General features: G+C 45.5%; 1 protein-coding gene across 1 annotated transcript in view; it reads left to right on the top strand.

Annotated features, from left to right (window-relative positions):
- The window catches only part of FGD5 (FYVE, RhoGEF and PH domain containing 5), a 173,244-nt gene that overhangs the window by 95,576 nt on the left and 51,423 nt on the right, over window positions 1-26,245 (top strand). Inside the window, exons 6-10 of the mRNA XM_038740647.1 lie at window positions 20,141-20,301; window positions 21,544-21,700; window positions 22,288-22,375; window positions 24,737-24,787; window positions 25,690-25,748. Of these exons, the coding sequence (XP_038596575.1) occupies window positions 20,141-20,301; window positions 21,544-21,700; window positions 22,288-22,375; window positions 24,737-24,787; window positions 25,690-25,748 (516 nt within the window). The remainder of the gene's footprint in view (window positions 1-20,140; window positions 20,302-21,543; window positions 21,701-22,287; window positions 22,376-24,736; window positions 24,788-25,689; window positions 25,749-26,245) is intronic.

The raw sequence follows: 26,245 nt of genomic DNA, 5'->3' as shown, positions 1-26,245 counted from the left end.
TATATTATCAATCAGCTAAAAGAGGGTTCTGCTGACAACCGCCAGATGTAACTTTTTGTTTCTCCTTTTCAGATTGTACTCCCCCAGTGAGCATTCCTTTGGGAACCATTCCCAGGGTCTACCGGGTTCAGGAAATACCAGACCAGCAGGGTCTTACAAGTGGCCACCCTCAGAGCCAGCACATTCTAAACCTGGCCATCACTGGGCCCAGTGAAGTAGAAATCGATACGCGAAGCAGCTCTTGCTACTCAATCGTATGCCGAATCTCTGAGCATCTCACTTGGGATTGAGTGCTGTTGCTTTAAGAAAGGTAGCTCTCAGGTTGATGCTGGCATTCACATCACCTCTAGGCAGAGCTCTGAATTTCCCCCCATTTGCTTATCATCGTGTGGGAGTTGAATTTGGCTGTGGAAGTAGTGCCAATTTGTTGAAGGAGACTATGAGATTTCAATAGATTTGTTAGGGCTATTTTATAAATCCAGAGATGGGTTTATGCATCTGTTTTCCAAAATCAGGCGTGTGAGCTCAAGTTTCATCACTTTAATCCTTGAATCCTCTTCTTCCCCTCTTTCCAATCCAGCTCATCGTTGTTCAAAAAAAAGATACTATTAAGAAAAAAGTTGCATTTGGAGCTAAAATTCCTGTCACAACTGCCTTTTTCAGTTAAATCAAAAAGAGTTTTAACTACAATCAACCTTAGCAATCAATCAGTGATATTTATTGAGTGCTTTCTGTGTGCAGAGCACTGTACTTGGTGCTTAGGAGAATACAACAATAGAGTTGGTAGACCCTATCCCTGCCCTTGAGGAGCTTACTACCTAGCAGGGGAGACAGATGCTAAAATAAATTACAGATAGGGGGGAAGTAACACGTGTATATAGGTTAAGGATATGTACATAAGGATATGTACATTCCCCCTTTTTTGTGCTGCGTTTTCCTCACTGCACTCATACAGGTTGTGAGAAGGGCTCTTAATGTCTGACGGGCTAGCTGGAGCTAGCCAGGCTGAAGAAATGGTGAAAATCTTTCATAGAAATGACTTTTTTCTCTTCTTTGGAAGGAGGGTGGAGGAGGTGGGGAGAAATAAAACAAAAAGTCCCAAATGTTTCTGAGTGTTAAGGAGTTCATGGCCTAGTGTTCAGTTCACACCACTGGGCCCTGACCCACTGGCCATATCGATCACTCTCACTTACTCTTTGTGTTTGTTTGCCTTGACTCTGTAAAGTGCCCTGAGGCTGCCCACCGTGGGACAAGAGAGTGAGAAGCTTTGAGGTGTAATTGTCGCATCATGAGGATTCCTGGGAAGGACTCAGAAAGAGAGGTGTAGTGTCCTTCATTTCAAGGCTGGACATAAAGACAGCCCACTCACTGTTAAGAATTAGCAGCTGAGCATGTGTCTTGTTCCTCACCAATATGTAACTCCCGGCCATCACCATAACCTGCCGGTCTCAGCTTCACGACATTGCCAAGATCCGCCCTTTCCTCTCCATCCAAACCGCTACTCTGCTTGTTCAAGCTCTCATCCTATCCCGTCTGTACTACTGCATCAGCCTCCTCTCTGATCTCCCATCCTCGTGTCTCTCCCCACTTCAATCCATACTTCACGCCGCTGCCCGAATTGTCTTTGTCCAGAAACGCTCTGGGCATGTTACTCCCCTCCTCAAAAATCTCCAGTGGCTACCTATCAATCTGCACATCAGGCAGAAACTCCTCACCCTCGGCTTCAAGGCTCTCCATCACCTCGCCCCCTCCTACCTCACCTCCCTTCTCTCCTTCTACAGCCCAGCCCACACCCTCCGCTCCTCTGCCGCTAATCTCCTCACCGTGCCTCGTTCTCACCTGTCCCGTCATCAACCCCGGCCCACATCATCCCCCTAGCCTGGAATGCCCTCCCTCTGCCCATCCGCCAAGCTAGCTCTCTTCCTCCCTTCAAGGCCCTACTGAGAGCTCACCTCCTCCAGGAGGCCTTCCCAGACTGAGCCCCCTCCTTCCTCTCCCCCTCGTCCCCCTCTCCATTCCCCCGTCTTACCTCCTTCCCTTCCCCACAGCACCTGTATATATGTATATATGTTTGTACATATTTATTACTCTATTTATTCATTTTACTTGTACATATCTATTCTATTTATTTTATTTTGTTTATATGTTTGGTTTTGTTCTCTGTCTCCCCCTTCTAGACTGTGAGCCCACTGTTGGGTAGAGACTGTCTCTATATGTTGCCAACTTGTACTTCCCATGCACTTAGTACAGTGCTCTGCACACAGTAAGTGCTCAATAAATACGATTGATTGATTGTCAGCTGTGTGACCTTGGGCAAGTCACTTAGCTTCTCTGTGCCTCAATTACCTCATCTGTAAGATGGGAATTAAGACTGTGAGCCCCATGGGGGACAACCTGATCACCTTGTATCCTCCCCAGCGCTTAGAACAGTGCTCTGCACATAGTAAGCACTTAACAAATGCCATCATCATCATCAAGGCAAACCCGTCAGCTGAAAATTGGGCTCTGACTGAACAGATTTGCCTGGTATAGACATGATATCGGTGTCCTCTTTGCTATGGAGTATGTATTTTTCCAGTCTTCATTTTGGTTATGGTAGGCTGGTCTGGAGTCACACCGTTTTCAGAATAAGTAAAGCGCAGACAAAAATGGCCTTTATTGAAAGCCATGAGAGAATATGGAATTTCCAATATGCATGATCAGTTTTCCATTGCAAGTGCTCATTCCCTTGGATGAAAATTCTCATAGTTTGGATGAATTTCAACATTATTGTCTCCAGTATTTGATGATGACGATGGTATTTGTTAATCACTTACTATGTGTCAAGTACTGTTCTATGTGCTGGGGTAGATAAAAGTTAGTCAAGTTGGACACCATCCCTTTCCCTCTAGGGTTTACAGTCTTAATCCCCATTTTACAGATAAGGTAACTGAGGCACAGAGAAATTAAGTGACTTGCTCAGGATCACACATTAGGCAAGTGGCAGAGCCGGGATTAGAACACAGGTCCTTCTGTCTCCCAGGCCTGTGCTCTATCCACTAGGTGATACTGCTCTGTGCAGAACACTGTACTAAGCCCTTAGGAGAGTACAATAGAGTTAGTAGACATAATCCTTGTGCTCAAGAAACTTACTGTCGGATAAATCAATTGTCAAAGTATTCACAAATTTTTATTTAAAGCAAAAATATTTTGAACAGCCTAGTGCCAAGTCCTATGTCTGTATACCAGTGTGAGTTGTAGAGTAACCTGGCTCCCTTTACTCGGATTATTTTTCTAAAGTATCAATCTGAGTGTGTGTCTCCACTCATCAAACACCTCCAGTAGTAGTCCATCCACATCTGCCTCAAATGGAAACTCCTTAACATTGATTTTAAGGCAGTCAATCAGCTCTGTCCTCCCTACCTATCTTTGCTTAGCTCCCGCTACAATCTAGCCACACACTCAGCTCCTCTAACGCCAACCTACTCACCATGCCTCACTCTCACCCTTCTCACTGTCGACCCCTTGCTCATACCTTTCCCCCTGCCTGGTCCTCCTTCACCCTACATATCTGACAGAACACTACTCTCCCCATCTTCAGATCCTACTAAAATCCATTTCCTCCAGGAAGTCTTCACTCACTAATCCATCTATTCTATTTATTTTATTTTGTTAGTATGTTTGGTTTTGTTCTCTGTCTCCCCCTATTAGACTGTGAGCCCACTGTTGGGTAGGGACTGTCTCTATATGTTGCCAATTTGTACTTCCCAAGCACTTAGTACAGTGCTTTGCACACAGTAAGCGCTCAATAAATACGATTGATGATGATGATGATGATCCCCCTCTCCTCTGACCTCCCCCTACCTTCACATCACTGTCGATGGCACCACCATCCTTCCTGTCTCACAAGCCTGTAACCTTGGCATTATCCTCGACTCCCCTCTCTCATTCAACCCACATATTCAATCCATCACCAAATCCTGTCGATTCAACCTTCACAAAATCGCTAAAATTTGTCCTTTTCTTTCCATCCAAACTGCTACCATGTTAATCCAATGGCTTATCCTATCCCGCCATGATTACTGTATCAGCTGACCTCCCTGCCTCCTGTCTCTCCCCAATCCAGTCCATACTTCACTCTGCTGCCCCATTCATTTTTCTACAGAAGCATTCAGGACATATTTTCCCACTTTTCAAGAACCCCCAGTGGTTGCCCATCCACCTCCACATCAAACAGAAACTCCTCACCATTGGCTTTAAAGCACTCTGTCACCTTGCCCCATCCTACCTCACCTCACTACTCTCTTACCACAACCCAGCCCACACACTTCGTTTCTCTAGTGCTAACCTTCTCACTGTACGTCGATATCATCTATCTCACCACTGACCTCTCGCCCACGTCCTACCTCTGGCCTGGAATGCCCTCCCTCGTCATGGCCAGCAAACAATTACTCTCCTCAGCTTCAAAGCCTTATTGAAAGCACATCTCCTCCAAGAGGCCTTTCCTGGTTTAAGCCCTCCTTTCCTCTTCTTCCACTCCATTCTGCATCGCCCCGACTTGCTCCCTTTATTTATCTCCCCTCCTGGCCCCACTGCGCTTATTTACATATCTATAATTTTATTCATTTATAGTAATGACTGTCTCCCCCCTAGACTGTAAGCTTGTTGTGGGCAGGTAATGTGTTTGTTAGATTGTTGTATTGTACTCTCCCAAATGCTTAGTACAGTGCTCTGCACACAGTAAGCACTCAATAAATATGACTGGCTGACTGACTAATCTCTCATCTCCCTATCCTATTTTCTCTCCCTCCTGGGTGACTATGCACTCCCCTTCCCCACTGTGGGCAGGGATTGCCTCTATTTGTTGAATTGTACTTTCCAAGCACTTAGTACAGTGCTCTGCACACAGTAAGCACTCAATATGACAGTCAAAATATGACTGACTGACTGAATGAATGAGTCTATGCCACCTAAGAACCTAGGTACTCGCCCCCAACTCCCACCCCTGCAGCATGTATGTACTTTATATTTTATACTCAGTTGCCTCCCCTACTTCTAATTTATTTTGTTGTCGGCCTCCCCTGCCAGACTGTAAGATCCTCAAGGGCAGGGAGCATGTCAGCGTACTCTGTTGTACCTTCCCAAGAGCTTAGTAGAGTGCTCTGTACATGGCAGGTGCTCAATAAATATCAGTGATTGATTGATTGATTATCATGATGTGCAGTGTCTGCTCTTGCAAGGGCTTACAGTGTGGTTTGAAAACTTCAACCCCAGGTAGACGTCTACTCTTCTCAAGGTGGACAAACTGGCCTTTCAAACTTCCCCAATCCCCAGCAGGTTCAGAGTTACCTTCTATTTCAAGACACAGCCTGGTCAGCTTCACGCCACCCCAGGCTTAGCTGCCACTTCTCTGTTAAAATCCAAACAGAAATACTAATGGAAAACTGGCACTCCGTCTAGGCAACAGCAAAGCCGCCCATGTCCTGGTTTAAAACAGAAGCTGCTGCCGCGGATTGAAGGACTGAGGGAGCAGCCCTAGATAGTCCTTGACAGCAACCAGAGGTGCGATCGCCGACCACCGAAAGGCTAAGCCAGGAGGGGAGTCAGAGTTTTGGGGAGAGAAGTTTAAGCCATGTGGGTTTTATTGGTGTGGCTGTGCCTAGGCACGGATCAGTCTGTGGCCCTGGGTATATGTACCCAGCACTTAGAACAGTGCTTTGCACATAGTGCTTAACAAATGCCATTATTATTATGTGCTTGTATGTGTGAGTGGGTGTGTGAGCAGAGGCTGTGACCAGAAAAGACTGGGAGAAAGAGAAGAATGTGTATCAGAGTTGGAGTTAGAATATTTCCGCCAAGTGGATGTGAAAAGAAGGAGATACGGGTGTGTGATAGTGTGTTTCTATGACTAAGGATGGAAGAAGAGGGGAAAATGAGAAGAGACAGGCTTGTGTGTACTGTACATTGTAAGGGGATGAGGGAGTGAAATAAAGCCAGAAATATATATATATATATATATATATATATATATATATTCATATTCAAAGAAGACACCATGATGGTGAAGTTCACCTATGAGTGTGTGTGCGGCTGAAAAGGCCAATGCAGGATCCAGTCTCAGTTACATTGTACACACTAAAAAGTTTGTCCCTTGTTGTGTTGTATATAATGTTTGCAGTGCCTGGCGCCGTTTTCTTTTTCCTCTTCATCTCACTTTCCATTTTGCTCAAAGAAAGCCACCCCCTTCTTAATGGCAGCATGCTATGCAAAACTGTCCTCAGCAAGCAACTGACTCCCAGTTTTCAACTGGGATGCAGTATTTTCTGGGTTTTATTATCAGCTGTAGAGTACAGTGCTGTGCACACAGTAAGTGCTCAATAAATACAATTGACTGACTAGAGTTTTATGATTCAACAGTGTAAAAGTTTTAAATTCAAGTGTTAACTTATTCTTAACAAGATTTTTGGGTGAAAAGGATACTGCATCAGCCTCCTCACTGACCTTCCTGCCTCCTGCCTCTCCTCTACCCAGTCCAAACTTCACTCTGGTGCCTGGATCATTTTTCTAAATTGTCATACCGCACACATCTCCCCACTCCTCAAAAACCTCAAATGGGTGCCCATTCGACTTTGCATCAAGCAGAAACTCCTGACCGTCAACTTTAAGGCACTCAATCAACTCTCTCCCCACTACCAATCCGGTCTCTTCTCCCACAACATCTCTCGAGCTAACCTACTCACTCTGCCCGGTTCTTGACTCTCCCACCCCCAATCTCTTGCCCACATCCTCCTCTCTGCCTAGAACTCCCTCCCCCTTCATATTTAACAGACCACAGCTCTCCCCATCTTCGAAGACCTTCTAAGATCACATCTTCTCTAGGAAGCCATCTCCATTTAATCTCCACTACTTCCACTTCAGCACTTCCACACCATTTGGGTAATCACATAAACACACCGTTTATGTACATATCTTTATACTCTATTATTTACTACTATCTGTGATTTATTTAAGCATCTATCTTCCCCAATGGATCGTAAGTGCCCTAGGGGCAGGGATCATATCTACTAACTCTCTTCTATTCTTCAAAACACTTAGTACAATGCTCTTCACACAGTAGGCTCTCAATAAGTACTTTTTAGAGTGTAGTGTAAAATGTGATTTGTCTATAGACTACTTTAGACAAATATGAAGATTTTGTGTTCTTCAGGTCTTGAATTTTTGAGCCTGATCATATTTGGCTTGGAAGGGTCCAGCAGAAGAAAAGGAAATAATTTTTTCAAATGGAGGTTCAGCCAAATTTCTTCTAATGAAAGTTTTATGATCTCTTCCCAGATGAAAGAGACTCAGTAGATTTAAGGCACAGGATAAGTTTAATGGGAAGGGATCATGCTTTATTTCACATCAGTTGTCCTTAAAACCAAATCTGAGACCAACAAGGACATTTATCTCAATAATACGCTTCAGATTGTCAGAATAGCAAAGCCAATAAGACAGGGATCCACTCTTCCAATATACTAAGCAACACTAAACTAATGCTAAGCTGTTACTGAGCAAATAACTTCCATATCTTAGCCCCAACTACTTGCACAATTATTTTGTTCAGTCGAATACTTACAGTTCTTGCTGAAATATAGGGAGGAGAGAGAAAGTATTGGTGGGGTGGGGGGGAAGAAGAGGGGGGTGGGAGAGAGAGAGAAAAAAATATGCCAGATATCTTTTCTTGCCATTTTTAAAGTACTTTGGTTTCGATACTGTGATTAGATGGGTTCCAATGCTCATTCTGCCTTGACACTGAATCCCCTTCCTTCGCCCCCAAGTACACCAGCTTCCGTTCTGTCCATATCTACTGGGAAGGGAACGGGAGAAGGGGAGAGTTTCTTGGACTGGTAAATATTATCCTGGCAACAGCATATTTTTTTGCCCATTTGGACAGGGTCCCCCTGCATGTCTTCATCTGGCATCCACTCCTATTTGCCTCCAAAGCCGGCCCCAGAGTGCCCTCTTGCAGACTCAGAAGTCAGGCTCCTCACCTCAGGCTGGTGTAAACAACTCCATTGTGTTCACCAGCCGTCCAGCCACTGCCAGCAGAGAGAGAGGTGAAAGGGTGGGGTCCCAGGAGGCAGGGTGGGACGTTCCTTTCCTGGACCCCACCTCTCACCCTTAGGCTCAGAGAGCTATTTTTAAACTTCCAAGTCTTCTCTGCTCCAAAGCCGGAGCTCCGTAACTAGACCTGGGCAGGAACGAAGCCACACCCTGCCCAGATTTGGGAAATGCCCTTTTTTTTTGTTCCAATTGTGGTGTTGGTGGTGGTGGGTAGTGGCGGCAGTGGCACGCAGCAGCAGCGACAGCTGGATCAGCAGCAGCAAAGGGTCTTGCATTTTTCATCTGCTCTCCAGGCCTGGCCGGAGGAGCAGTGCGTTCAGCCTAACGGAATCTGTTTGGCCTTTTCTCCAGCGACTTTAATGGTTTGATTGATTGCCAAAATGATGACATTTCCATCCACCCACTTTGCTATTGAACTGAAAGAGTGGAAACATTGTGTTAGTACTGAAACTCTGTATAAGTTGGTGTGGCGTGTTTTTTTTTTTAAAGAAGCCGAGGAACCTTGTGATAAATGTCTAAATACAGTATGTGGATGCTGAGCAGGGTGTGAACTGGGATGTGAAGGTAGCTAGATGACTGGCGCGAGTCACCTGGGTCCCTACAGCAAGTATGAGAGAAGGCAAGTATGGCACCTGCATGAGACCTGGCAGTTCTGGTCCACCTCCTCTCCATCCCATAGAGTTTCATTTCCCTCCAAATTCACATGGCCAAAGCCAGAGCTGGAAGAATGCCGGCGCATTGTATCCAGCCCCGATATGTTTCCTGCTGGCTTCAGAGGATGAGCCCTGGATCAGGAAGAAGAGACCAGTGTCCTTATTCCATAGGTGTGGCTAATTGGGAGCCCATGGGGCCAACTATGTGACCGGCCCATTTGTATGATGAAAATGAAACTCGCCTTAGAAGAGTTTCTAAGCCTTAGCCCATCTGGAGCCAGTGAGGGGATTGTATTGAAGGTCTGGGTTTCAATTGATTTCCCCTAGGGTGGCTAACCCCTCCCACTAACTGAATCTTTTGGAGTTGAGACTTCCAAGAGAAATCCTCCTGTGCCACTAATAGGAGCAGGGAGAGGGGAGCAGCTAGCTCTCTGTAGGGCTCTGGTTTGAGGGATTGAAGGTTCTTTTCATGAGATTTCCCAGTCCCTCCCTTTCCTGGGCACTTCCATGTGAGCTACAGCTCCAAGAGAAGCACAATTGTTGAGAGCTAAGGCAAAACTCCTGAATTTTACATCTGATTCCCCCATATAATAAGCCTTCCCCAGAAAGTGAAGTGTGAATCATGCCATGATGTCAAGGTATCTCTGGCATGCTGACATCAAGTCCAACACCATCTCTTTTTTTTCTTGTGGTACTGGTTAAACGCTTACTATGTGCCAGGCATTGTTCTAAGCACTGAGTTAGATACAAGGTAATCAGGTTGGACATAGCCCATGTCCCACATGGGGCTCACAGTCTAAATTCCCATTTTACAGATGAGGTAACGGAGGCCTAGAGAACTGAAATGAAGTAACTTGCCCAAGATCACACAGCAGACAAGTGGCAGAGTGGGATTAGAACCCAGGTCCTTCTGACTCCTAGGCCCATGCTCTATTCACTAGGCCATGCTGTTTCCCAGAAATACATGAAGCAACACAACCCTGAACATTTGCCATATCCCAGATGGGTCACATGGAAAGCATGCATTTCCGGGACTGTTCCAGCCAATCTGGGATATATAGTTGTCACTCTATCCTTCAATCAGTTTAACTAATCTTTTGTGATTACATACAACCCAGAGCCTGCATGCTAAATGCAGAGGGCCTCAATCATTGGCTGCACATGTTATAGACATCAAGCTATTGCACTGGAAATTCTTTGGACATTCCTTTCAGCAGATGGACCTCATCTGGAAAGTTGGTTTGGCCAGAAAAATTTAACTTTTAAATTTCCTCTGTGCATTTTAATCCCACACCCAAACACTAAGGTGAGAGTCAAATCCGTGCCACAGCTAACAAGGGGCCAATCAACGAGCTCCATCCTAGCCCAGTCAGCTGCCAGGAGAGCAACCTGCTCTCTGCTATCTGGCCAGCTGTTGGCCAGCTATTGATAGCTACTACAGCGTGCCTGCCCACCTTGTTTATGTGGGACTTAAAGTAAACAAAAATGGCTTTTGTTCCTTTATCGTGCTAGGTATTATTGGATCGGTTCCAGAAATGAATACTTGGGGGTGGGGGGGAATTGTGAAGTGAAATTGGTTTGGCAGGAATCCAGCCTTCAAGGTAATTAGCAATTTGTGCCTTAAACCAGCACGTGCCAACCCTCCTGTAAATCTTGGCTAAATGACAGCAGCTGTGAGAGATAATCTGGGCCGTGGTCATCCAGACAGGCCAGTTAATGGCCAAGGGGTGGGGAGGGGGCTATCCCTGCCTGCACATCTCTGAATGAGGGGAACAGCAAGCCTCAATCAAATTTCACAGCAGGAACAGAAACAAGAGCAAGATGCAGGGATAGGTGGAGAGGATTAGGAATAGCTGCCTATAAAGCTGAGGCTTGCATGTATTTGCATATGTGTGAGTGATAGCAATTGAGAACAGAGGGACAAATGTTCAGATGTAACACAAGCTATGACCTGTGAAGCCTCTTTCCTAAACCTTGCCCCTCCTCATCTTCTTGATGTCAATAGGGCAGTATAGGTTTGGCCAGAGGCAAGTTAATGAGTGTGCCACTCAGCCATGCACCAGAGGAGGCAAAGAGCAAATTCTTCAAATAAATTGGTATTTTGCCTAGAAAGTAACAAGATTGGTTGATGGAGCCCAGTGAATTGCTAGAAACTCCCCATGCACAAACAGATTCCATAGACATCTGTTAAAAACAGCTCCAGCTGCTGCAAAGGTGAAGTGCCCCCAGCTGTCACCTGATGTTCTGAAGGGCAGGAATTGCCTTTGCTTGCTCTGTTGTATTCTTCCGAGCACTCAGTGCAGTGCTCTGCACACGGTAAGTATTTGTAAATGCTACTGATATTATTTACTGATACATAAATAATGCATCCTCTTTCCTGACTGGACTGACATTAGGGAAGCAGCATGACCTAGTGGATAAAGCACAGGGTCCGGGAGCCAGAAGGACCTGGGTTCTAATTTTGACACAGCCATTTGCCTTTTGTGTGATCTTGGGCAAGTCACTTAACTTCATTGTGCGTCAGTTACTTCATCTCTAAAACAGGGATTAATGCTGTGAACCGACCACATTCAACCTTAGTCTGTATCTACCCCAGTGCTTAGTATAGTGCCTGCCACACAGTAAATGCTTAACAAATACCATTATAAAAATAAAGGCCTGGGTAGTTTGGGGAGGTTTGCTACTACTACTAAGAATAATAATAATAATAATGTTGGTATTTGTTAAGCGCTTACTATGTGCAAAGCACTGTTCTAAGCACTGGGGTAGATACAAGGTAATCAGGTTGTCCCACGTGGGGCTCACAGTCTTCATCCCCATTTGACAGATGAGGGAACTGAGGCCCAGAGAAGTGAAGTGACTTGCCCAAAGTCACACAGCTGACAAGTGGCGGAGCCGGGATTTGAACCCCTGACCTCTGACTCCAAAGCTCGGGCTCTTTCCCACTGAGCCACACTGCTTCTCTAAACTAATAATAATAATACTAATAGTACTAATACTAGTAGTATTAATACTAATACTAATAGTACTAATAATTACTTGTTGGCTGTATGACCTTGGCTAAGTCACTTCACTTCTCTGTGCCTCAGTTACCTCATCTGTAAAATGCAAATTAAGACTGCAAGCCCCGTGTGGGACAGGGACTCTGTCCAACCTGATAAACTTGTATCTACCCAGTGCTTAGTTCAGGGCCTGGCACGTAGTAAATGCTTATCAAATACCATAAAAAAGGAAGGATATTGAGCCTCCACCATATAATCAGAACCTGGTTGGCCATTTCAAGCTGACCCAGCTCCACTGTCTTTTACTGGTGAGAAAAAGGAATCCTGGAAGGCAGGAGGAGTAACAGTGATGATATTTATTCATTCAGTCATATTTATTGAGCGCTTACTGTGTGCAGAGTACTGTACTAAGCACTTGGAAAGTACAATTCAGCAACAAATAGAGATAATCTCTGCCCACAGTGGGCTCACAGTCTAGAAGTGGGGAGACAGACATCAAAACAAGTAAACAGGCATCAGCAGCATCATTATAAACAAATAGAATTATAGATATATACACATCATTAATAAAAAGAAATATAATTATAATTATATGTACATATATACACATATATACATTATATTGTATATTATATATATTGAGTTCCCACAGGATGCAATGCACTGTACTAGGGGATCCTGACCTACAAAGAGACTCTGCAGTGGTTTTGCTTAAGCAGGAAACGATGTCTTAACCTGGATTCTGCCTACATCCTCTGGCGGATCAGGATATGCCCACTGTGGCTTTCTCCTTTTCCTTGGGAAAGACTAGTCCTCTCAATATTAAGCAACTTTAGGCTTTGCATTCTTTGGCTGATGGATTTGGAGTCCTTCAGGTGCCTTGATGGATTGGAATTATTGAGAAGGCACAAGCACTTCAGCTGGTGATGGATGGTTTCCCCAGCACTCAGCACTTCCAGCTGCTGCATAATTTTTGAAAAAAGGTGTTTATGACAATTACTATTATACCTCAATTTTTGAAATTAATCATCATGATAACAGCTATCCAGACAGTTGGGATTAAACCAGTTCGATGGGAATTAATTATGAGTGAGAAACCATCGTGCCGAACAATTAATAATTAAGTTCTCTGGGGCATGATGAAAAAACAATGATTTTTTTTCTTTACTTCAATCGTGAAGTGGTCTGTATTTACCTTTGGGGATTGATGATTTGGGGTGAGTGACTGCTTCTGTTCGGACCTATTGCAGGCAGCTTGGTGGGGTGGATAGAGCTAAAACTGAGTTTTGTCAGTTCCCTGCTTCAGTGAATGAATATTTCCTGTGTGCCTTTGAGGTGGTCACTTTCCCTTCCTGTGCCTTGTTTCTTTTTTTTTTTCACTTGTGGAAAGGGAGATAGTTGATGCCCTGACTCTGAGATGCAGGATGAAAACTAACAAGTGGAAGTTTTATCAACTGAAGGAAGGCATGGAATGGAGTTCCAATCCCTCTGTTAAGGAGGCAATGAAAAGCTCAGCAAAGATCTTTAATGAATGTTACAGTTATAGGAAGAGACCAAACCCTCAGGCTAGGAAGCCCTGACCCTGCTACTACTAAATGCTTTATGGAGCTCATTCATTCATTCAATTGTATTTATTGAGTTCTTACTGCATGCAGAGCACTGTACTAAGTCGGCAACATATAGAGACGGTCCCTACCCAACAGTGGGCTCACAGTCTAGAAGGGGGAGACAGACAACAAAACAAAACAAGTAGACAGGTGTTAATACATCAGAATAGACAAATAGAATTATAGCTATATACTCCTATCCCACCTGCAGCTCTGGTCTCTAAGATCAAAATTATTAAGAAATCTCCACCCCTTGTCTTGAAGTCAGGCTTGGATGTGGAAGTTTGTATTATTCTTGGTATTTATTATTATTATATTTGTCAAGCGCTTACTGTGTGTCAAGCACTTTTCTAAGCACTGGGGTAGATACAAGTTGACAGTTATGGGATATTTTTGGTAGGAGAAAAGCCCTCTTTTTTGTGGTATACGTTAAGCACTTACTATTTGCCAGGCACTGTACTAAGCACTGGGGTAGATACAAGGTTATCAGGTTGAACCCACTCCATGTCCCATACTGGGCTCACAATCTAAATCTCAATTTTACAGATGAGGTAACCGAGGTACAGAAAACTTAAGTGACTTGCCCAAGGTCACACAGCAAACAAGTGGCGGAGCCGGGATCAGAACCCAGGTCCTTCTGACTCCCAGGCCTGTGCTCTATCCACTAGGCCATGCTGCTTCTCCTTAATGGTCAGATACTAGGAAAACAATTAGCCTGGGCTGAGCATAAGCACAGCCACTCAGTAGGAGTTCAGCAGGATTTGGGCAGAATCAATCGCCTTCAATGTCTCTAGGCTCTGTGTGACTCAGTATCCTCCTCCCTACCCCTTGATCACCTTTCCACGTGGCTCCTTTATTCCCCTCACCGATGACGGCATCAGCTCAGTCACTGTGATTGACTTTCCAATCGGTATCTCTCTAAAATGAGAACCTACAGCCTACCTCACTCCAGTAAGTGGTGAGGAACATATCGTCTCTCCTGCAATTTTGGGTACCATGGGGGAGCTCTCTGTCTGCTCCTGTGGGGCTCTGCAAAGCCACTACTGGGAGCAGATTGCAGGCATTAAGCCGTCCACAGAAGACTAGCCTGGCTTGGGAAAGCGCTGTAGAAATCACTGTGATCAAGTCCTTACTGCCTTCTTCATTTCTTATATGGCACCTTCACTTCCTTCTTCCAGTGTTTCCACCATATCTTATACAATAGGGCAGTGGGCCCAGGAATGGAAAATACCTGCTGCCATTTCTATTAACTCGCCTGGCGGCGTCACCTTCCTGTAGATCGTTAAAGCAGCTGACTTTGCTCAAGAAGCAAGCTTGTTTAGGTAGGAGGCAGAGGGTTTTGAAGTCTCATAAACACTCTCTCCCCCGAATATGTTGTTTGTAATCATAACTCCCTGTTTGCACAGTAGCAGTTCCACCCCCTGCCCCCACCACCAAAAAAAATCAAAAACCCAATGCCCAAAACTCTGCTTCCAACACAAGCTCTATCTCTCTGTGAAGGCCCTAGCCCATGACTGTCTGGATGGGCTCAGTTTGAAGTGGTGAGTAGCTAAGCAGCTTGAGGGCTGGGGAAATAGCTGCCCTGAGGGGATTCCATTGGTCATGTAAGGTTATAAAAGAACTGAGGAGTATGTTGGTCCTGCCCCTCCCCTCTGGAATCTATAGGGGTGAGGGGCAGGTAAGAATTTTGGGGAGCCATGTCAGGCCTTTACCTGAGCCACAACATGAAAATGCTGATGGAAACTCTGTGTGGTGATATAAACCTCAAAGTAAACTCCTAGTGGGCAGGGAGCATGTCTCGTGCTTTCCGACATACTTTCCCAGGTGCTTAATACAGTGCATTGCACCCAGTGGATACTCAGTACATACCCTGACTTCTACAACCACCTGTACTTTGAAGAAGAACCGTGGTTTCAGGGGCCAGAAATCCACCCAGAGTTAAAAAGCCTTTTCATTATCTCATTGGGATTTGGCAGGGCTAGACTGGTTATTTCAGAATTTGTGTGTATATTTTTGCAGTGATGAGGCTGAATCTTCTCATGTAAAATCACCTAATGCGTAGCTGGTTTCAAATTTGTATCTATCCCCATAGCTTATCACTTATCACAGCTTATTTTATCCTGGCCAGAAGTCTTAGGAAATACCTTTCCTCCTAAAACTAGTTTACCATCTCACTGAGCCCAGAGCAGGGATCAAAGCAGAGCAAGGAAGAATCTACCATAGCGGGAACTACTGTACAAACAGATCAGCTGCCTTGCTTACAACAGGGAACATTATATTGTTCTTCTGGCCAGGTTGGGGTCTACTGCTGGTTTCAGTCAAGAGATGAGCTCATTTTTCATTTTTCCTGTGATTAGAGCTAATACTGTTTCTCCTCCCTCCCCCCTTCAGAGCATCATTCCACAGAAAGCAAAAGAAGGTCAGATAGGGACAGAATAGTCTGTTTGTAAAGCAGGAAGCTTTATAACCTCCACATCTGCTTGGACCCCGCATGACATCATTGGGAACTTTGATTTCAAAGTCTACAGGAGAGGGAGTTCTCTGTGTGCCTTTGTGTCTGTCTCTTTTCTCTCTTTGTCTCTTTCTCTCCCTCTCCCTCCCTCTCTCTCATTTTCTGGCTTTTCAATTAACTTCTGTCTCTGTCTCCCTTGTGCTCTCTGCCCTACCCAAGGACAATAAAAGGACAATAAAAACTCAGACATTTCCTGAGGTAGTGGGATGCGAAGATTGGGTTGAGACAAACTCTCTATGGCTTTTTAAGTGTTCCCGCATGCTGCCTCTAAGCCCCAAGACCCAGCTGCACTCCACATGCTGGAATTCCTGTGTCCCGTCTCTCCACCACGTATTTATTTTCAGAGACGTCGCAGTATCCAGTCATTTCACCCTACAGCAGCAATCAGCGGAAAACAGGAAATACAGCCAAAAGAGCCTGGCCAGTTCCACACCAAGGCACACCCAGCTGCTGGGGTAGAGCGCCTCTCCTAGCAGAGCCATTTCAGGAGCAGTTATTGCTCTGAACAGAAAACGTCAGAATATCAGTGCAGGAGTCTTAATCCTTTCTCCGTGGCCAATACTATGGTGGAACAAGACCTGGGGAGGCCATTAATATGGGGCCCATTGGCCTTGAGGAGGCAGGGGCTAGTAGCTCCTGAGCATTTCTTGGAGTTTCAGTCCCAGGAACATTCAAACTGATGGCAGTCATAACTGGGCAGCAGCTGATGTGTGGAAACTTCATGTCCTTAACAGGGATATTGAGGGCTGCAGTAGTGGCAGAGAGTTGTCTCAGCTGCTTCCTGCCCCACTTCATTCTCCTCCACTACCTGCCTCCCCACCTACTTCCTGCTACTCTGGTTACTCCTGACCCCTATCCTCTGTCCTCACCTGTTCCGTCCTGTGGAATCTTATTCTCTAAGCTTAGTGACTTGTGGCTGAGCTAATACTGGAGAATTAGAACCGAAGAAATTAAGGTTACCCGAAGAATATAGTTGCTGGAGTGCAGTGGTTTAAAGAACTGTGGTGACATTTTTGATCCCCAAAATTCACAAAAGCCAAGGAAGATTCACGTGTCAATTGTTTTGTAAATCAAAGTAATGAAAAAGTATCAAGGTCATACAGCAGGCAAGTGGCAGAGATGGGAATTTGAGCCCAGGTAATAATAATTATTATTATTAAGGTACTTGTTAAGTGCTTACTATGTGCCAAGCACTTTTCTAAGCACAGGGGTAGATACAAGCTAAGAATGCTGGAAAGAGTCCCTGTCCCACATGGGGCTCACAATCTTAATCCCTATTTTGCAGATGAGGTAAGTGAGGCACAGAGAAGTGAAGTGACTTGCCATAGGTGAAGTGACTTGAGAAGCAGCGTGGCTCAGTGGAAGGAGAGCGGGCTTGGGAGTCAGAAGTCATGGGTTCGAATCCCACCTCCCCCAGATGTCTGCTGTGTGACCTTGGGCAAGTCACTTCACTTCTCTGTGCCTCAGTAATCTCATCTGTATAATGGGGATGAAGACTGTGAGCCCCACGTGGGACAACCTGATCACCTTGTAACCTCCCCAGTGCTTAGAACAGTGCTTTGCACATAGTAAGTGCTTAATAAATGCCATTATTATTATTATTATAGGTCACACATCAGGCACATGACAGAGCCGGGATTAGAGCCCAGATCCTTCTGACTACCGGGCCCTGTTCTAACCACTAAACCATGCTGTCCTCTGACTCCCAGGCCCATGTTCTTTCTGCTAGGCCACCTGCTCTTTTGGTTTACAAAATTTCCCTCTCAGAATTGGGAAGTATGATCAAACCCCTGAGCATGTGGGCTGCTTTGCTGGAGCTGCTTTTAATGCACTGTTGCCAGGAGCTGTAGCTTTGGTGTAACGAAGAAAGTACTTAAGATGGGTCATAGGGGGCTTTGAAAGAACAGAATCTGGGAATTAGGTCACTTCAGACTGGTTGACTGAAGGCAATCCTCTGGCAGGGGAAAGGGGTTTCATTCGGTTGGTTGGGGTGTATCGGAGCCCCCTTCGTAAGATTCAGCTGAAAGATAAACCTGTGTCATGAGGCAGATAATAGTAATAATGGTGGTATTTGTTAAGCACTTATTATGTGCCAAGCACTGGGGAAGATATAAAATAATCAGATCAGACCCAGCCCCCATCCCACGTGGGGCTCACGGTCTAAGGGGTAGGGATCAAGGGTACTGAATCCCCATTTTATGGATGAGATAACTGAGGCATGGATAAGTGAAGGGACTTGTCTGTGGTCACACAGCTGGCAAGTGGACAATCTGGGATTAGAACCCAGGCTTCCTGACTCCCAGCCCTGCCTGTGCTCTATCCAGGTGGAGTCGAGCCTGTCCAGACTTTGCTCTCCATCCAAACCGCTACCATGCTGGTCCAAGCACTTGTCTTAGCCCACTCTGACCACTGCATTAGCTCCTCATGGACTTCCCTGCTTCCAGCCTCTCCCCCTCCAACCCATATGTCACTCCATTGCCCGTATCATTTTTCTAAAAAAAATTATTCTGCTCACATCTCCTCACTCCTCATATATGTCCAGTGCCCACCCATCTCCACATCAAACAAAAATGCTATTCCATTGGCTTTAAGGCACTCATTAATCTCTCTCCCTCCTACCTGTCTTCATTTCTCTTCCACTACAAACCAGCCCCCACACTTCACTCTAACACCAAACTACTCACTGTACCTCAGTCTCATCTATCTCATCGCCAACCCCTTGCGCACGTCCTCCCTCCAGCCTGGAACTCCCTCCCTCTTCATCTCTGACATTCCACCACTCCCTCCATCTTCAAAACCATCCTAAAATGATATGCTCTCCAAGGAGCCTTCTCTGAATAACCGCTCATCTCTCCACTCTCTTCTGCCTCCCTTCTGCTTTGCACTTGGGTACATAGTCACTAAGCACTTAGATAATCATCCCTACCCCACCCCTCCACAAGACATACATATCCTTATATTCTTATACTCTGTTGCTTCCCCTATCTGTAATTTATTTTCATGTCTGTCTCCACAGTTAGCATATAACCTCTTTAAGGGCAGGGGTCATGATTGCCAACTGCCAAGAAGCAGCATGGCTTAGTGGATAGACCACGGGGCCTATCCACTAAGGACCTGCATTCTAATCCTGGCTCTGCCCCTTTTCTGCTGTTTGACCTTTGGCAAGTCACTTCACTTCAGTCTGTGTCAGTTCCCTCATCTGTAAAATGGGGATTAAACTGTGAGCCCCATGTGGGACATGAACTATGCCCAACCTGATAACCTTGTATCTACCCCAGTGCTTAGAACAGTTCTTGGCACATGGTAAATGCTTAACAAATACCATTAAAAATACCCTCCATTGTATTATACTGTCCCAAGCACTAAGGTACAGTGCTCTGCACCCAGTAAGTGCTCAATAAATCCCAATAAATCGATTTATTGATTTTGTGGGAGACCTTTATGGATGCATGAAGAGGAATTCATGAGGCCCTTGGTGAATCAGATATTGAGTCTCAGCACTGACCACTCACCATCTCTATCATGTCACCCATGGAGCACCCAGGGTCTTCATAAAGTGGAATACAGATTAAGCTTGCTTGGTCCTTGTTGCCTCAGTATCGGGCTGTTCCCTGGACCTCAGCATTGATGAAGGTGCAGCACCTAGTCTCCTTCAACCGAATGAGTCCTCCATCAAGTCCTTAAAGAGCCCTCAATCCTTCCCTTTCCTGCAGAACCAAGGCATCCACTTTAGAGCCAACTATGGGTAAAGAATGTTTTGCTTTCTGAAATTGGCCCCCCACAATTAAGTCAAATCCAGTGCCTTATATGGAGTTGAGGATTGTTACCAACTCTGTTGTATTCTCCCAGGTGATCTGCAGTGATCTGCACAGTGTAAGCACTCAATAGATATCATTGATTGAGTGATTTATTGATTGACCTGTAGCTGTGTTCCATCCCAGAAGGGGATGCTTTTGAAGTTGAAGTTGTTTTACTTTTAATAATCATGTCATTTATTCATCCAGTGCCTTTCTACCCAGGACTTAACTTTTCCCAAACATAATTAGAGACCCCCTGAGAGGTTGGAAGGGAGTGATCCCATATCACAGATGGAAAAACCAATGTACAGAATGGTTCAGTAACTCTCCCCAGAGTAGAAACTGGAACCCAGGCCTTTTAACCCCGGGGCCAGAGCTCATTCAATTACTATTAAAGAACATGGAGTCGGGTGGGGTTTTTTTCTAACTCCTAAGTAAATTTTGCTCTGTTGAGCAGCAAGTTGATAATCAGACATCTTGATTTTAGGAGTTCTGTGATGCTGTCCTAAAAGTACTGGGTGAGGAAAACGAGGAGGACGAAGGTGTGCCCGGAACGGGGAATATGAAGTGGGGCTTGAAGGAGCTCTCCAGCATCTATGAACTGCACCAGGAGATCCTGGATGAGCTAGAGGCCAGAATACTGCACTGGTAAGCAGCCACCTAGCTTTATGGTGTGGTCCTCTTCTCGGTGGGGGGTCATGACAGAGTGACAAGCAGGTAAAAGGTTAATGATAAATGCAGAAGGACATTGTTGAGTTGGGCAGAACCAAATAAGAGTGTTTTAAACCTTAAAATGAGAGATTTGGTGCTTTTCATAATGTCGCAGGCCTAGACTATAAACTCATCCTATAGACTGGAAGTTCGTTGTCGGCAGGGAACATCTCCCTACTCTGCCATATTGTACTGTCCCCTGCACTTAGCACAACACTCGGCACACTGTAAGTGCTCAATAAATATGATTGATTGAGGTCAATGAGTAATCTTCAGTTATAGTGTCCATTAATAACTGTAAGGTAATAAATATGGTGCAGGGACCTGGAAGAGGAGAAAAATCTTAGCAAAGGTTTCAGATTGTCCACACTGATAAGTAGGTGTATTTGGATGGAGAGAGATAAGGAAATGAAATGTGAATTGTCAGTTCTCCTTTAATAAACAAAATCTAAATCTTATAATTACTTGTATGCTAATGGCATAAGGGCTGAAGACAACCATGGAAGGGATCAATAGCCATTTTTTAGGAACCTGTCGGTTGAGTATTTCTGCTCAAGAATCCCTGGCCAGACCATAGGTCCTATGATACCATAATTCCTGGGATTCTTATCCAGAACCACAGCTGTTAAGTCAAGCAAAGGTGACTTCAGCTCTGACTCTTTCTCTTAGTGGTTCCTCTGTGGTCATCCAGTAGAATCAGAAGTTTCAAGCAGCAACTGAGTAATGGAAATGCAGAGGGTGAAAGGGGAGAGACTTTACAAATGGAAGAAGAGGTAGGATTCGACTCCCTTCCCATGGAGGCCACGGCTTAGAGAGGAGGTTTCTCATTCAGCCTAGCATGTGGAAAGTCAGCTCAGGGAAAACAGGAGTCTGCACCACCACTACCATCTCCTCAGCCTCCTACCCGACGTGCGAGTCAGCAGAGATCCAGGCCGTGATGTATTTGTAAGTAGTTTCGTTATTTAGCAGTGTGTGGGATTGCCAGTTCCTTACCAGATAAACCCTGGATAGCTCATGGAGAGGCTGGTAGGTCTGTTCATTCAATCATATTTATTGTGATAGGTAAGGGATAGGTGACTGAAATTTTTGTGATGTACTCTTCATTTTTCACCATTTTCTGGTTCTCTCTTGTTTCCACCCATGTCCATTTGCCCTCATGCCTCCTTCATGTGACTTCAGGGAAGAACAACCGAAGCTGACTGATGTTTTCCTCACCAGAGCATCAAGGTTCAACCACCACACAGCATACATTTTGCAGTTTGACAAGAATTTGGCTTTGCTAGATGAAAACTGTCTTAAATATTCCCAACTGGCTACCACCATCCGGGAGTTTGAGGTAAGGTGCCCCCTTCTGTTCTTTGGCCATCTTAATTTATGTCATGCTGGATGTTCCTCTTTGAGATAACCCTTTCTGAGGTCCAGGCAGAAAAGGAAGGAAATATAACAAGTTACCCAATCCCTCCTCTCCCCACAACACAAAAACTTCTCTTCTCCCATCTTTGGTCCCTGTAAAAGCAAACAGGTTGACTCATATGAGTTTGGAGACTGGAAGGATTACCCACAGGAACCCACCCCAGTTCTCTCTGTTTTTATCTCTTTCACCTCCCCACCCATTTTTCCTTCTTATCTTGTGGTCTCCTTTAATAATAATTAATTGTGGTATTCATTAAGTACTTACTGTGTGTCAAGCACTGTTCTGAACACCACTGTTCTAGCACTAGGGATGCATGTTAATCAGATGGGGCACTTTTCCTTCTTGGGGCTGTCTCTCCAGGCTGGGGCTCTGTGGGAAAGGCCAACAGTGCTTTTGAGCTTGAGAGCTGGGGTAGTGATGATGGGGAATTGGTGGGGGTTCGAGTTGGGAGAGGTGGTGTTCATCTGGGGTCTGATGGAGGTGTCCCTTTGCTCTTCTCTTGAGAACAGCAGACTTCCACTAGCGGAGGCCAGAGTGTGAAGCACCAACTCCTGAAGGTTGTCCAGCGCATCTTCCAGTATCATGTGCTCTTCACAGGTGAGATGGAAATAGCAATCATCTGGAGCAAACCTAAGCTGGAGCGGGAGAGGTGGCTGCTAGAGGGTGGGTAGGAATTGAGTGCATAGCCACTTTTCCCCATGGTTGGGGTTAAGATTGGCCCTAAGAACAAGAAGGTGCTTGCCACCTCTGGTGTAAATGGTGAGCAGTATTAGAGTCCTTTCTGGGGTGGGAGAGGTGGGGCTCAAGAACTCAGGCTTAAGAAGAGAGAGCCATTGGCTATGTTCCCACCAGGATATTTTAATATCCCCAGTCTGATCCTATGTGGGTCACGAGGGGTGGGCTGCCTTCCTTTAGGGCATCCCTACCACCTAGCGAAAAACCCTGACATCTGGATTAGCAGGAGTGGGGAGAATGCCAGAGATATACTGCCTGCTATGGACACAGAGTGCCAGTGAAATGGCATTTCTACAGCATTTTTCTTTCAGTGTTTTTAGGCCATTTCACATCAGTCAGCAGCCTCAGCCTCATCCAGCCCTTTAAAGGTAGAGGGGATGCTGGGATTATCCTCCCCATTTTTCAGGAAGTGTGACTAAGGCACAAGTAGGTCAAGTGATTGACTCGGTATCATCCAACAGTATTAGATTCACATCCTGCTCCCCCCTTGCAGTATCCTGATTTCTAGTTCAGTGCTCTTGCTGGGATTCCTCCGTTACAGTCAATCAATACAAACCACTCTCTGTGGTGTTAACCAGACAGCTGTTCAGAATCCATGCCACGGCAGGGATTTGTGGGGCTGGCAAAGAAGCAATCACGACAGGGAGCCCTTCCCGCGGTTCTGGGGAAAGTCTTGAGCCCCAGTTTTCCAGAAGTGCCCAGCCAGCTTCTAAGACACCTGCCCCTGGCCAGATTGGCATTCTCACTCGAGTGGAACTTCATATAAATGCTTTAATCCCGGCCCCTCCTGACACTCCTGAGAAGCAGCGTGGCTCAGTGGGAAAGAGCCCGGGCTTTGGAGTCAGAGTTCATGGGTTCAAATCCCGGCTCCGCCAATTGTCAGCTGTGTGACTCTGGGCAAGTCACTTAACTTCTCTGTGCCTCAGTTCCTTCATCTGTAAAATGGGTATGAAGACTGTGAGCCCCCCGTGGGACAGCCTGATCACCTTGTAACCTCCCCAGCGCTTAGAACAGTGCTTTGCACCTAGTAAGAGCTTAATAAATGCCATTATTATTATTATTATTATTACTGTTCTCAGTGGAACTGAGCTAGGAAGGGATTGCAGCCTGGGAGGGAATCCTTACAGAGTCCCCTAAGAAAAGTCAGGCCAAGTGCCACATTTCCCAGCATATCTTCACTTTTTTCCTTCTGCTTTCCATAAATGATCCCAACCTTCTCAGTGGGGACTGGGAAGAGCCCAGAGGAACCTACAGGAGTCAGTGGTAACAGCTCCTGGAAGGAAACGGAGGACCAGCAGGGGAAACCTAAACCTACTTTTCTACTCTCTAGCTATGCTAGGCACCTTAGGAGAGAAAAATAAAGTCAGGGCCGAAAGGAGGGACCTCTACTGCCCTAAAGGTTCCTTACAGGGGAGGAGAAGAGATTGAGGAGCATCTAAGGAGCCCCCAGTGGGCTTGCTCATCCCTCAACCCCTTCTGAGCCCTGCAAAATAAAAGAAGTTCCAAACCAAAGCAGCGCCAGACTCGTTGAAGGTTATGGGTCATACAGATTGAATTCAACTTTTTATTGTGCTCTTTTTAATCAAGCGTTCTGATTATCTTCCTCTGGGAGCAGCAAAGGAGAAAGCTGTACCAAAAAAACTTAGTTTGGGGCATATGAATGAGATTGCTAAGTTCTGGATCCCCAAGACAGTGTGTGAACAGAAAGACCCTCAAAAGGCAAGGGACTAGTGAAGGGTCATAAGCAGACCAGCCCCTCCTAAGCCTTTTCCCAAATCGAGGTCTTAAACTGAGTGCCCGAGAGACTTTGAGACTCAGGAACAGATAGCACAGCACAGGCTGTTCCGATAACATGGCTGGATGAGCCAGGAAGCAGAAAGGCCAGGATAATTTAACCCCTAGAATAGTGCTGCTCACACAGGAGGTCCTCAGTTCTTGGCTTTTGATGATTATAAGAATGATATGATGCTGCTGCTAGCGGTAGTGGTGGTCATAGTAAGGTCTTGGGCCAAGGCTAGTCTTCATGACAAGTAAATGTAGAGTGATTGAAATTCTGCTTTGTGTTGAGCTTTGCTCCCCAATTTTTTTGTACCAGAAAATGCTGACTGATATGTTGCTGTGTATATCATCTCTCTAAGTAAAGGATTGGGGTTGCCAGGCCTGTACCAGCAAGGATGGTCTGGCCCGGGAATTCACTCTGTCTCCTGTCTCTGCTCCTGACAGATTACTTGAATAATCTTTGTCCAGACTCAGCAGAGTATGAAGGCACACAAGGTAAGGAACTGAAGAACTGCATGTACCAACATTAAGAACAATCTCAGCTAGTTCCCCTAACATTCACCAGTCAGATAAAAGGCTTGCTTATTTATCCTTTCCCAATTGCATATGGTGTCCTAAGTGATTACACGGTTACCTAACAGGCATCTAAGAGTGTTCCTGGCCTAAAAATTTCTGTCCTCTTCCCTCAGTAATTTAGAGCAGGACTATTTTCATTTCCAGGGTGTTCTAAGGAGGTGTTCAAAGTCAGTTCTGAGGAAAGCCACTTGACTAGGGGAAGTTTTGAAATCTTAAAGAGACTATGAAGAGAGAAGGAGGAGAAAATTCCGTTTTCGAAAGAGGAGAAAATTCTGGTCAGGGATATTCTTTGTCCATGAAGAAAGGCCCTGTGGTTCTGAAAAAGCCAAGCGTTTCACTCTGGGCACAGGCCTAGTGCAGACCTCTTGGGAAGAACTTTGTGTTGGAGTTGAAACAAGTCTGGCAGTTACAGTGGCGTATCGACAACTGTGGAGTGCTGTTGACCATGAGATGGATTTTGGAGTCTTAGGGGAGCTGGAGCTGCCCTTCCCTCCTGGACCCCTTGAAACAGAATGGGTCTCACCTTTCCGCGGAGCCTTTCAGTTTCAAAAAGCTAAACTAAGCCAAACCTTTCTTTCACGACAATGGTGTTGAACCCTGTCATCTTCAGAGACACGGCCATAAGCTTCCCTGGCCAGGACCCTGCCACTTCACTGCAGCTTCCCAAGGTGCCCTGGGGAGCTTTCATGGAAAGCTAGTAGAATGGCTTCAGATCACGGAGAGGGCGGCCCAGCCCTCAGGGGCTATTTTGAATGTGGAGGTGGAAACTCGTCAGCCATTGATAATCTGTTACCTCTTCTCTCCTTTGCTTCATTCCTCAGCTGCTTTGGTCATTGTCTCCGAAGTTGCAGACAGAGCCAACGACAGCATGGAGCAGGGGGTAAGACCCATGGGGGTCTCTTCTTCTTCTTCTTCTTCTTGACTAACTGACATTCCCTGGGTTTAAAAAGAGCGGCTGGATCGTTCTGATGTGCAGGCCCTAGACCTGCAGTTCAGCCCTCCAGCTGAGCTCAAACGTCTGCAGGTGTTCTCCTCTGGCTCTGAACTCTGCTTAGAAATGTATCTTGTGCAGATATCCAGAGGGCACCTATGAACAGTTGATATTGCTCTTGCTAGGAGTATCCCAAAGACCTTGTGGGCCTGGCACAGATAACAGAGCTGAAATTCAGAAACCCGGGAGGCAGGAGCTGCTTTGTCCTCTTCTTCCCAAAATAACATGTCTCTTTAGTACATTTGAATAGCGATATTAAGTTGTGGCACGCTAATAGTATTGCTAGACAAGTCAAACCATTCACTAACTTGTACTGAAGGCCAATTGTTGATGTGCAATCTTAAGAACTGTATTACTCCGGTTGGCATAATCAACAGCAGCCAAGG

Source organism: Tachyglossus aculeatus, chromosome X1 (genome assembly GCF_015852505.1).
Source record: "Tachyglossus aculeatus isolate mTacAcu1 chromosome X1, mTacAcu1.pri, whole genome shotgun sequence".
In the NCBI taxonomy this organism is placed as follows: domain Eukaryota; kingdom Metazoa; phylum Chordata; class Mammalia; order Monotremata; family Tachyglossidae; genus Tachyglossus; species Tachyglossus aculeatus.
Note: the sequence above shows the minus strand (reverse complement) of the source record. Positions and strands in the feature narration are given on the sequence as shown.